Source organism: Perissodus microlepis, chromosome 12 (assembly GCF_051167445.1).
Source record: "Perissodus microlepis isolate ML-2025 ecotype Zambia chromosome 12, ASM5116744v1, whole genome shotgun sequence".
Classification (NCBI taxonomy): domain Eukaryota; kingdom Metazoa; phylum Chordata; class Actinopteri; order Cichliformes; family Cichlidae; genus Perissodus; species Perissodus microlepis.
The window spans coordinates 35198649-35211720 of record NC_140472.1 but is presented as its reverse complement, the minus strand read 5'-3'; the positions used below and the strand labels follow the sequence as shown (position 1 = coordinate 35211720).

General features: G+C 43.1%; 1 protein-coding gene across 1 annotated transcript in view; it reads left to right on the top strand.

Moving 5' to 3' along the window:
• Positions 1 to 4774, top strand: part of dapk1 (death-associated protein kinase 1) — a 69856-nt gene extending 65082 nt beyond the window's left edge. The window contains exon 26 of the mRNA XM_084945373.1: positions 322 to 4774. Coding sequence (XP_084801499.1) covers positions 322 to 1617 — 1296 coding nt within the window. The 3' untranslated portion in view covers positions 1618 to 4774. The remainder of the gene's footprint in view (positions 1 to 321) is intronic.
• The last annotated feature ends 8298 nt before the right edge of the window (positions 4775 to 13072 follow it).

The following is a 13072-nucleotide window of genomic DNA, read 5'->3' as shown; positions in this document are numbered from 1 at the left end:
TTTTACTCCTGAGTGCCAGCAGGGGGCACTGCAGGCTCCTGAATAAACCAAACCAGATGGTTTTCATCTGTGAGAAGAGCAGCAGGAACACTGTGTTCTGCTTGTGTGCCAGAGCAGCTCTGCTCAGGAAGCTGAATGAGGAACCAAAACTTTATTTATTTATTTATTTGCATGTTTTTTTCACAGATAACGCAAAAGTTCCATTTAATGTTGTTCCTTAAATATTTATTAGCTTCTTTCTGTATTCTGTCTTTGTCTCATGACATTAATTTTTCTGATAAACGTCCACGCGCTCACATTTCTCCCTCGTCTCCTCCACAGATCAACATCATGCAGAGTGAGACGGTGCAGGACGTCGTCCTGCTGGAGCCTCGATGGCTCTGCAGCAGCATCCTCGGCAAGCTGCTCTCCGCGGAGACGCCCAAAGCCATCCACCACTACAGGGGGCGCTACAGGCTGGAGGAGGTGCAGGCCCTGGCGCCTGAGAGCGACGTGGACGAGCTGCTGCAGATCCTGGATGCCATGGACGTCTGCGCCCGGGACGTCACCAACCCCACCATGGTGGATGTTCCCGCACTCATCAAGACAAACGGCCTCCACCGGTCCTGGACCGAAGAGGAGGAGGAGGATTCGCTGCTCTACGGAGGCGTCCGAATCGTCCCGGCCGAGCACCTCACTCCCTTCCCTTGCGGCCTCTTCCACAAGCTGCAGGTGAACCTGTGTCGCTGGAGCCACCAGCAGAAGCCCGAGGAGGACGGCGCCGACGACAACGATGGAGATATTCACCTGTGGACCAACGGCGCCAAAGTGAGCCAGGCAGGAGTGGAGGCCATGATCCTCCTGGTCAACCACGGGCAGGGTGTGGAGATTCAGGTCCGTGGACATGATTCTGAGCGGGCCAAGTGCTACACCCTGCTGGACACCCTCTGCAGTATAACAGAGAACCTGCTGGCCTCCACGCTGCCCGGACAGCTCACCGCCAAATACTACCTGAGCCCTCAGCAGCTGCGGGAACACCACGCCCCCATCATGGTCTACCAACCCAAAGACTTCTTCCGGGCTCAAGTCCAGCGAGAGACCTCGCTCACCAACACCATGGGCGGCTATCGGGAGAGCTTCAGCAGCATCCTGGCGTTCGGCTGCGCTGAAATTTACCAGCAGGGGATTCTGGGAACGGACGTCCACATATCGGACGTGCCGCTGCTGGCTCGCCGGAAGCTGTGCCGCATGCTGGACCCTCCAGACGCCATGGGGAAAGACTGGTGCCTGCTGGCCATGAACCTGGGCCTCACTGAATTGGTGGCCAAATACAGCAACGGGACTCCAAACGGCACCTCTGAGCTGGACTTGGACTCGGACTCCCAGCAGGCCGCGCTGCAGCCCAGCCCGACGGCGGCTCTGCTGCAGGAGTGGAGCGGGCGAGCGGGCAGCAGGGTCGGCGTACTGATGGCGAAGCTGAGGGAGCTCGGCCGGCGCGACGCCGCGGACTTCCTGCTCAAAGCGTCGCCCGTGTTTAAGGTTAACACGGAGGCGCTGGGAGGAGCCGCCAACGGCTACCCGCCAACCTGCAACGGCGGCACATCGTACAACTCCATCAGCTCCGTCATTTCCCGCTGAGGGCTCGCTGTCCCCGCCAGACGTCAGGAGGTCGCTCTGACACGACGGACTCGTGCAATCTTTCCGGTCCAGCTGCTCACACTTTAATCGCTCCGTTTTGTTGCCGTGCAAACCAGATGTTGTGTTTGTGCTCTCCACACCTGTACAGCCGAGCTTTCCTCCCGCTTCGAATGTCGTGAAAGAACCGAACGCTCCGAGCTCCAAAGAGGAATTCTGTGTTTTTCTTCTCTTTATATCTTGTTGTTTGCTGCTTCTTAACGTCCCTCCTGCTGTCACGCACACTCCAGTCTCGCTCCAAGGAACAGCGCCGTTTTCGAACCTCCACGTGCGGTGAGAAAGATGGCAGCTGCACGTGTGGACCTCACGCTCGAACCCGAGGGCTGAGTGTGTGTCGTGTTGCTCGCTCCATCCATCGCTTACATCTAATATCAGCTCCCTCCTCGCTTCTGGTTTACTGATGTGAAATTTGGTCGTTCAGCTTAGCGTTTAATACATTTACAGCATTTCTTTCAGAGTGCCTTGGTGGCCTTCTACCTCCCTGAAGAGCACAGCCAGTCTCATTGGTACAAAGCAGAAGTCTTTTCCAGATGTTTGAAGAACTGTGCCTTGTTGATATAAAAGTGAAATGAATTTCTAACACGTCTATTTATCTGGCGGCTGTCACTAACACGAAGAAGACCATGTTGTATAAAAATAAAGGAGACCTGGTCTCGTGCTGTTTCACTTTTCACAAAAGCAAACGCACACAGATGTGTTTGTGGAGACGACACGTGCCAGCAGTGGGTGGAACCATTTCCTTCATGTTTGATTGGTGTGTTTGTTGATGTTCCTGCTAATCCTCAGTTCAGATTTCTGTATTCTTCCATCCAACAGCTGAAACTTTTACAGGTCCCAGAATTTCCCGTGAATGTCTTTGAATAAACTCTCTGTCGTACAAATTACAGTTTAGGTCTCCAGTTGGACTTTAAAGTCTCCTGGACTCAGACAGTCTAAGTCAAACCTCACCTTCACCATCACAGCTGCTGTTTTCAGATCGCTGTTCAGACCTCTCGCAGTGTGCAGCTGTGATTTCCCCGGAGCTTCAGAATTGTGCTCAAGTTAAACATCAACTTGTATCAGATAAACAGATTTTTACGAGTGCGCATCATATCAAACCATGTCAATGTAAATGTCATTTGCATATTCAAGAGAACTTTTCACTTTTTTTTGCCAATCCAGAGCAGCTTACTTGGTAACAGCAGTCTGGTGTATTAGAGCAGCTTTGCATGATCCACAGTGCAAACTAATGCGCATTTATCTGTTGCTGGGCCTTAGTGCAGCCGCTCGGCCTGAAACAAGCTGGTTTTGTCCCCGTTCTCTTTAAGCTAGCCTTCCTCGGATTGGCTGCCCCTCGCTAAAAGTAGGTCAGAATAGCAGGTGGGCGGGGCTTCAGTGCCTAAGATATTAGGTATATCCCGTCTCTGTGGTGTCATGGAGATCACAGAGATTTAAACACTGTTCGTGTTTTTGACTCTGCTCAGACCAAAACCTTAGAAACAGAACGTTCTGCTTTGTACTCGCATTTTCACATCTGCGATTCCTTTTCTTCCTTTTCCTGAAAACTCCAGGGAAACTTTGGGACCTGTAAACATCAGTGTTTCTGTAAACATCATCTTTCATTCACACAAAGGGAAGCGTAGCCATTTTTACAGAAAAAGGAGGGTTTTCTAAAGGACTGTGTCGTATTGGATGATGTTGACCTTTCTAAAGTGTAACAAGCTGCAAAGCAAATGTTTAACCCATCACAGGGTGGGCTGAGGACGCCCTCACGCTGAGTACTTTGAATAGAAAGTTTCACTAAAACGCTAAATTCTAATCAGAAAGGTGATTTTTTTTTATAATTGGGTTGGTTTCTGTACTTTTGTACTTCTCTTAAACAAGCAGCCTGTTACAGTAGACGCTGACGCCGCGCCTCTTCGATGCCTCCTCATCAGGTTTTTAAAGCGTTATCGCCGGCGCAGGGGCATCATTAATCAAGCTGCCGTCTGCGGTCAGAGTTTTGCACAGTGGCATCCACGCCACCTCTGTCAAGCTAAATTTGAGCTTCGTTGTCGGCGGGCCGCGCGTGGCTTCATGCCTTCTTTCAGTTTGTCTTTGTGAAGCATGAAGCCGCAGCCCGGCTGCGGTCAGCACAAGCACAGGGAAGCGGCGGCGTGATGTTAGTATTGTTAGCTGAAAAAGGCCAAAGGCTGCTGATGACAGAAATGTCAGAGAAAAGCATTTTCACTTTGTGCGAGCTGGTGTTTTGTAACGTTTGTGCCCCTCACTCTGAACCTGAAGAAGAAAAAAGCTTGTTTTTCAGCGCACGTGTGCGTCGGACGGTTTCATTCCTGAAGTTACATTTGACGGATGTAACGGACCTTTTCAGGACGCGCTGTGTAAAGACGAGCTCCGTGCCAGAGTGCAGTATTTGCTGTCAGCTTCTCTTCCTCCAGTGTTACCATCTGTTCACAGATTTAAACTTTCTTCTCGCCAATCAACACAGCAAACTGTTAGCTGTGATGTAAATACTCAAAGCTTTTTGTTAAGCTGTTTGTTTTTTGCTGAGGCAAAAATGAATGTACTGCACATCCTTCCTAAACATATAGTGACAATAAAAATGAATCAAAGACGCCAACATGTGCGCAGGAACACGAGGAAAGGAAATGTCCCAAACTGATCTGAAACGCGATTTGAGTTTTCTGTTTTTTATTGAAGCTGTTGTCGGAGTTGTGTATAATCATTGCCAATGTTGTGTGCCTAAAACACACTCGTTCATTCCTCTCTTTCTGCCTTGTACAGTACACGAGCTGAGAGGTAGCGTTTGGAAAGGGAAGAGACTCTTCTGTGTTTCAGAGGATCGTTTTGTAAAAACTGAGAATCACTATGATGAGTTTGTCTCTGTTCGGTTTCTTCTCCCTGGAAGCTTCTGATGAGGTTGAGATGTTTCTGTCGACGAGGAGGGACCGACTCGGTTTTACTGCCGGGTGACTTTTCCTCCGTGGAGAATAATCGCCGCATTGCACAAATCTTTCTGTTGCTATTTATGTTACATCCTTAGCATGTCCTGGAATGCCATGTTCTTAGTACTGCTGACACTTTATAGTGTAATACATTTTATAATAAATTCTTTACCTAATGCCAGTGTGGTTGCATCATTTAAGTGTCCGTAGTAGACTGTACAGGTGCAGCGTGCCAGCACAGGTGGGCTGATTCATGCTAGTTCAGTGACTCTAATGTGCAGTTCGGTTGCTCATATTAGCAGGAGCCTGTCTGTCTGTGTCTGCACACCTATCAAAGCACTGACACACCTGACTTTACTTTAAAGATGAGCTCTAAAAACATCTTTGCAGTTTGCACTGACCGAACACTCAAAGTTTACACACTGCAGTCTGTAAGAAGCTTTAGTAAGATCCAACTAAAGGTTCAATTTTACATTATTCTCTTTTTTTCTAAGTAAGCAAACCTACATACTGTATTTTTTTTGGACCATAAGGCGCTAAGCGAAACAAAACAGATAAGTCAACTGAACTGAACTCGTTCTTCTTGCTTCCTCCACTTCTGTAACATTGATTCATTAATGCTGAATTCTCTGGCAGCTGCTCTCTTCCAGTGTTGTTGCAGTATATTAATGACTAACCTCGTATTGTGGATGGATGATCTCAGTTGTTCTCCTGACTGAAGTTTGGTCCGTTTACAGCATCCTGCCATGCGACTGTATTTGTCTCTAACCATCAGGAACCTTCACGTTAACTTTTATCGAGTGGAACAAAGTTAGCTTCATCCTCCAGCTTCACTGTTTATGCTAACATAGCTGTGTCGCTAGCGGTCACGTAGCACATCATTATATACCAGCTAGCCCAACTTCAGTAACCCTACAAACGTCACTGCTGTTTATTTTTCTCTCTTCATTTATGTTGGAAGTGATAGCAGAGCTGTACGTTTTAATTTTTTCAAAAATCTCTCAGTCAAACATGCTATATCACGCTTAGGTGGAAACTAGCGCGCTAACTTCCTGCTAACTTCTAACTCTGTTAAATGTAATAAATCCTGTTTTCATTGCCTGGATGTTAAACTTAATTGTTACACCTGGTAAAGCAGCAACACTGATCATTTTATTAAAGATGAAAGAATTTAGACAGTTTGTAACTCTCAGTGATGTCGCAGTGTTTGTTTGACTTTGCGATACGAAGTAACGGAGTTTTAGACCCAGATTACTCCGTAATGCTCCAACAAGCCATCAAGCCGTGCGGCTTCGGAGCTTACCAAAGTCATACTAAAGCATGTTTTGACAGATTTTTGAGCGCCGTATACCACATAAAATCGGCTCAAAGTAAGTAAGCACAACAAGAATTCATACATAATGCACACCGGATTATAAGGCACACTGTAAATGTTTGAGAAAATTCAAGGATTTTAAGTGCGCCTTATAGTGTGGAAAATACAATATATGTTTGTATATCCTGGTAAAAAGTCTCCAAGATCCATCACGGTCTTCATATACATATACTGGTGCCTGCTGGCCATATACTTATATACAAAAAGGGTCTTTGTATATATTTCTGTAGTTTATTTGTTTTATTTATGTCATCTGCTTCTGGTTTTAATATCATTGCCTAAATGTAGCATGTATACTGTAAAAAATACTCGTCCTAGCACAGAACCCTGTGGAACTCCATGACAACCTTTTATGTATGAAGAAGACTCCCTGTTTGTAATGTGTAAGATACGATTCAAACCACTGCAGTACAGAGTGCCCTGTTTATCTAACAGGATAAACACAAAGGTGAGTCCATCACCAGAGGCCATAAGAAGATGGTTTGTAACTTAGCGCTACACTACGATACACTCTAAATCCTCAATGAAAATCTTCAAATAAACCGTGCTTCTACATGTGCTCAGCTACTGTTGAGGTTAAAAATCGTCCCGTAATTAGGTAAGACGGCTGCTACATAGTCTTTTAATAATAAAGATAAAATGATGTATGTAAATTTTAGGATTAATTAATAGCGAAACAACTGAGCAGTCTTTAAGGAATGGGGCTTTAGAAAAGTGAAAGATTATAAATATCAGCAGTTATTAAAGCTCCTGTAGGATGTGGATGGTTGTGAATATTTTTTTTTCTCTAATTAAAAATGTTTTTATTTCTAAAGAAATGAGTGAAGTCATTGCAAGTTGAAGGAATTCTTCTGACTCTTTGTGGCTGAAGAGAAACCTGCGGTTGTTCCTGTTTTCGTTGATCAGGGTTACAGTGAACGCTAAGATGTCCTAGTTTTACAGAGTGCTTCTGCTTTACAGAAAAAGAAACGGGCAAAAACCGAGAAAATGTTGACGACTGCAGCAGGATTACTTGACAAACTTGATGTAGATCACATCGTGATGGTGATCATGTAGCTCCAGAAAGTTCATCCTGTATCACTCTGAGTGGGAGAAACGTTTTGTCACTCAGTAGTGACTTTTTCAGTCTCACGGCTCGCCCATATGGAAAAGATATTTATAAATCTTATAAAGTTTGTATCTGTCTTGTGTGAAACTTGTATGAAAAGCATACAAGAGTGAAAACAGATATAAGATCCCTTGAAAAATTATATAATGAAACTTGTATGTTTTGGATACTTACTAAAACAATATATGAAAGTAATGAGAAAGTGGCCACCTTCATGAGTAAATCATAGAAGTTTTTACTATTTCTTTTCCATATGGGCGTTGTTAGTCACTGGTGATAGTTTTGGTCATTAAGCAAACATACAGTTTATAGGTTTAGGAAACCTGCAGTCAGTCGTCTGATTGAATGATGAAATATTTCTGCACTGAAACAATATGTCCAGATGAACTGAATCAACCTTCTGGGATTAATGTGGATCAGAAAGATTTGGATATTGCTGTGAAATAAGGGCTGCAGACACAGGCCTGCTCTTCTCCAAATTCCACACCGAGTTGTTTCCACTCCTCTGGGTTCATTGTGGAGCTTCAGCAGCAGGGATGTCACATTAGTTCACCCACAGAGACTCACACGATTGGAAACTGTCCCAACTTTCTGTGTTGTTAAGAAATATTTGTTGTAGAGAAGAAGTCGAGCTGTTGAACATGTTTCTGAACCTGTCACCTGATTCTGAGCAACAGCAGGATTGTTTGATTTGATTTGGGAAAGTGTCCCGAGGGTTCTGTTTACAGAGTCTGTGCTGGTTGGTACAGGCAGCACCTGCAAAATGCTTCTTTAGCACATTTAATATCAATACTGTGATTCTTATTAATCTGGCTTCTGGTAACATATTAGGCAAATGCTCAAAGAATACATTAACACATATACAAAGTTAATTCAGTGAACATAAACACTGCCTGTTGTTACTCTAACTGCACTTCATGTACAGTTAGGCCCACACGTTTTTGGACTCTAGTTTTACTTTGTACAACAGCACACTGGGTTTGAAATCAAACAAAGATAATTTAACTTTAATTCAAAGGTTTTTTACAAAACGTTGCATTAAAAATGGAGAAATTAGGGTCATTTTAAAACATAATCTCACATTTTCAAGGCCTAAAAGGTGGTTGAACTGTCTGATGAACAGTTCTTTGACATAATGAGCAGATAAAAGATCTTCAGCTGATTCCAGGTTTTAATCTCGTATTTGGTTTCTTTTCAAAAAGAGGTCCAAACGGACGTTGATGCAACTGAGTGAGACTGAAAATCCAAACTAAACCTGTGAGAGAGACGGAGAAACCTTTAGGAACGACCAAATCAACAATCTGAGTCTTTAAAACGATACATGAAAAACCCTGACAGAGCACAGAGGACGACAGAATTATTTCTATGGTTAACAAAAAACAACTTCAAAACATCTAAATCACTGTTGAGGAGGCAGGTGGTGTAAGAAGACGCTTCCTGAGTGAAAATACGGAGCGTTTACGACAAACATCCATAAGGGCCGCGAGGGTCACGAGGAAAAAGGAGATTCATTGAATCCATGACCTGATTACAGCTTTATCTGTCAAACATGGTGCAGGAATGTTATGATATGGCCATGCGTGGCTGCCGAAGGTCACAGGTCACCGGTGTTTATCGATGACGTGTTGATAGAGGGGTACAGAGCTGCGCTCTCTGCTCAGATTCAGCCAAGTGTTGCAAAACTGATTTGCTGTGAAGAACTCTAATCAATAATGACCCAAAGCGCACTGCAAACAGCAAACCAACAGTTTCTCCAGGTAAACAAATGGGACAGTGCAATGGCCAAGTCAGTCACATGACAAAGAAACCATCCAAACGTGTTTGTAAAACTCTGAGTCACAACCGAAAGTCTGCACTCTGATCACTTCTTCAGGCCCAAAAACCTCTGATCCTCTCTGTATCTGCTGTGTTTCCACTTCCTCCGGTCTTGCCCGTCTCCATGATTTGTCTTTTGTCTTATAGTCCTGTAGCGTCTTTTCTCATTTGTTGCTTTGTGTCTGACGTCCTTTATAAAAAGAGAACAGGAGCTGCTCCGCTGTGGAGTCTGACTGTACAAGTCAGCTTAACATGGTCACTGTTGTTTACCTCCACGCAGTCAGGAGCAGATGAAAAGCAGCGTGACATGTGACTGTGCTGAAACGTGTCGTCATCCGAGGATGTGATGGTAAAGACTTCATGTATAGACAAACTGGTTTCATTCCTGTCAGCAAAGCCAAAGGGAAGTTTGTTGGAAACAAGAGAAGCATCAGCTGACTCCATACGCTTCATTACATACATGCAGTGCACTTCCTTAATCCACTAAATATTCACCGTCCTGTTCTGGTCAAAATCAGACGATAAATCTCGTTTTAAGGGGTTTTCAAAACAGAAGATAAAGACATGATGACCACATAACATTGATGTAGAGGCATAATCTGTGCTTTCTGCTTACAGACCTGATCAATCGACACAGCGACGCATCGCTAACTAAGAACCTCTGACCGTCTTTTATGTTTGCATAAACAAAAAGCTCAAATCAAGATTATCATCAGGAAGTAAATATGAAAGAAAACACTGGAAACAAACTACAAAAATGCAAAACTTCAGTGACTCTGATGATCCCAATCCAGAAATGTGAAGGTGGTCCAAACGGGCCTGTGTGACACACCGATGCATCGCTAGTTAGCTTCTTCAAACGTATTTAATATGGAAGTTTATTCAATAAATCCACTTCCTGGCACCGTACAACCACAAGTTGATGCATTTCAAGATTTTTGCTTCACGTGAACAAAATAAAACATTTTAAGATGAGCAGTGAAAATAAAGTCTGTGTGAACTGTTTAACAGAAACCTGTTTTTGTGATGTGGAAGAAACTACGTTTGAGTAAAAGTCACCTAAACGAAGAAATGTGGTTAAAAATCATCATAATTCTGTATCACGTTCTTATTGGCACAAATATGAAACAATGTAAACACAAAGAACAAAACCAAACAAAAAAGAAAATATTTTTAAGAAATATTAATTATGACTGAAATTAAAAAGTGAAGCAACATAAACACGAATAATTAAATAAATAAAAATCATTTTTTGTTATGAAAGCAAATATTTATGACTCTATGCAAACACTCATGTGACCTCTGCTCTTCGTGGCTGATTGTAACCGTGCACGCTTCACGTAACGCCGTGGACACACTTTCATCTGACTGCTGCTTTTTCACGTTAATGAGTTGCTCTTTTTTTTTTTTACTTTATCAAATTTAATCACCAGTTTTGTTATTTTATTTTTATTTTATTATTTTGCATTATTTTATTTTAATAAATGATAGCAAATGAATTTCTCTCATTCTAATAGTTTAAAGGTTTGGAATATTTAAATTTGCATTATTTTTATTTCCTATTTCTACATTCGGCTCTTTGCTGCTTTGACTTCACTCTTGTTTGGTGAAATATTTCTGTGAGTACTTCAGTGTTTCTGTGAGTAATGAGGCTGTTTGCACCTCCAGCGATTCCTGGACGACTGCAGACGTTTGAATGACTCTGTGAACAGAAACAATCACTGACAATCATCAGTATCACTGAGTGATGGGCCTGTTGTGTTGATCACTGGCCGTGTGTTAACCTTTGTTTCAGGGTAGGGAGACGCGAGCAGCAGCTGATAACCCGCCGGAGTGTTTGTGCTGATTAAACATCCTAATCAGAGGAATGTGTCGCCTCGATGACAGAAACATTTACAGTTCACAAAGTGCCGCACGTCTTCATCTGCAGCATTAAAACATTTACACAATGATAAAACCGTCATGAGCCAGGAATAAAATGATTCTGCATGAGTTTTTTTTAGTTTTAGGAACTAAACATAGTTTCATTTTTGCACATTACAAAAACACTGTGAGGCTCTCGTGCTCAGAGCGGCACATCCAAACTCTACACTGTAATTCTGATCTTATTTCTCATTGGTCCTCGCTGCCTCATTCTTTCAAAGATCAAATCTTTCTTACGTTGCAGTTAGCAACGTTCAAAGTGTAAAAGCTGTTTCACTTCCATGCATTGACTTTGCTACTGTGCTCATCTGTGTTTGTGGATATGAGAAAATATGTAGAAATCTAAATTTGCTTCATCCAAACTGGCAAAATTGGGAAACATCTTTGATGGTTCATGGTTTTGTAAGAAGGTGACGCATGAATCTGAAATATTCTTATGACACAGAAACATTTGGAGTTGTGTTGATTCTTTTTTAGCTTCTTTGCTGGTCCGGCCCACATGATGGCTCAGACTGTGCTGTTTGTGACCCATGAAGGAAAATCCATTCATAAGCCAGCATTGTGTGTGCTCCCCTGCAGCATGCTTGATTGATTTAAATCACATTTCTTTGATAAACTTGTTGGAAACAGCTGCTGATAAAGTTCAGACAGAAGCACACTGGCAGTTATTGCGTCTGACAGAGTCCTCTGAGAGAAGCTTTTGGTGGATGACCGCACAGAAAACGCTCGGCCAGTCGCTGTCATGTGTGCCTCTGCTTGAGCAACACATTCAGTCATATGCCTGCTGTGCTCAGCAGCAGAGACACATGCAAGGAAGGACACAGTGTTTTTTTAGACTGCTGTACAGTAAAGAACGATGCTGCGCTAATTTAACCGCTTCCTATATGTGACCACACAGATGCACGACACGCACAGAGGGGCAGATGTGGATGAATCACTGCTGATGTGTCTGCTGCTGGCACTCTATACTCTGTGTTTGATGTGCATTGCTGGTATTTAACTGTGTGGTTTAGACTCAGTGTGCTGAAACCAGTTTGGGGAAATGCAGTTCAGAAGCATCCCGCTGCAGTAATGTAGGTAACATGAAACTAAAGCCGTATCGCAGCATAAGGATGAAACCAGCAGGAGAAATGAAACCTGGCTCTGCTCAAAGGCAGCAAAACACTCCGACCAGCGTTCACCCGTTTACTGGGTTCAAAGTAAAGAAAGAGAAACAACTGTTATCAAACTACATGCAACTTCTGCTTTGGCGTCACTTTTCAGGCCCAAACATCCATCTTCGTGTTGATGGGCCACACGAAAGATCTCGGAGGTCCTAAATTATAAAGTTGTTGAGTTTCTGTGTAGCAGCTTGTCCATGGCAGCGTTTTTTGCCACGTCAAGTGAGGATGGATTCTGGACACGGGAAAATAAATTGAACTCATCTGAGCTACCACAGACACACCAGCAAAACCTCCAGAATCCAGAGTGAACTTGAGATGTTTGTGCAGCAGTTTTGTTATGATGAAGTGCAGCATTTCAGCCTGCAAAATCAAATGAAAGCATCCCAAAACTTCTCATTTCTGTGTTATATTATTACCGTGTCATTACTGGACTGCTGTTGCTGATGCATTATCATGTGAAGAAGCTGCTTTTAGTTGCTCCCTTATTCACACGGACCTGCCACAGTGGGCACATATGTAAACTTCCATACATTGTGTTTTAAAGTTGTAACATATTAGTGCATCACAGTTTACGTGTTATTCTGCATTTTAAATCTGAACCTGCAGAGTAATAAAAATCTAAATGTCATGATGTAATTCCTGAAGTCAGACTATCACAGCTCTGCCTGTTCAGAGTCCCTCGGTCTTATCAATCACATGAACACTGATTGACTCAGGGTCAGTGTTCATGTATATTCATGTAGGCCCGTCTCTGCTGTTCTGTATGTTAATGCGGTCGTTGTCAGGCTGTTACAGTCTAACACCTGAAGGATCACACAAAGTATACTTTGGAAACGATGGTAGAGTGCACCGTCTTCATTTTACAGAGTAAATGATATGATCATATATCATCTACTCTTCTCCATCTGTCATCATCAGCTCTTATTTTTATTAAATAATAACCTAAAAAGGGATTAATTTAACCTGTTTTTACTTCGGCAAAATTATTGAAGTGAACCTTAAATTTGGTGCTGGCGGGGTGCACTGAAGGAAAATACAAAAGCATACACAAACACTGTCTACAACTAAAGATTCAGCACTTCCCCCCTTA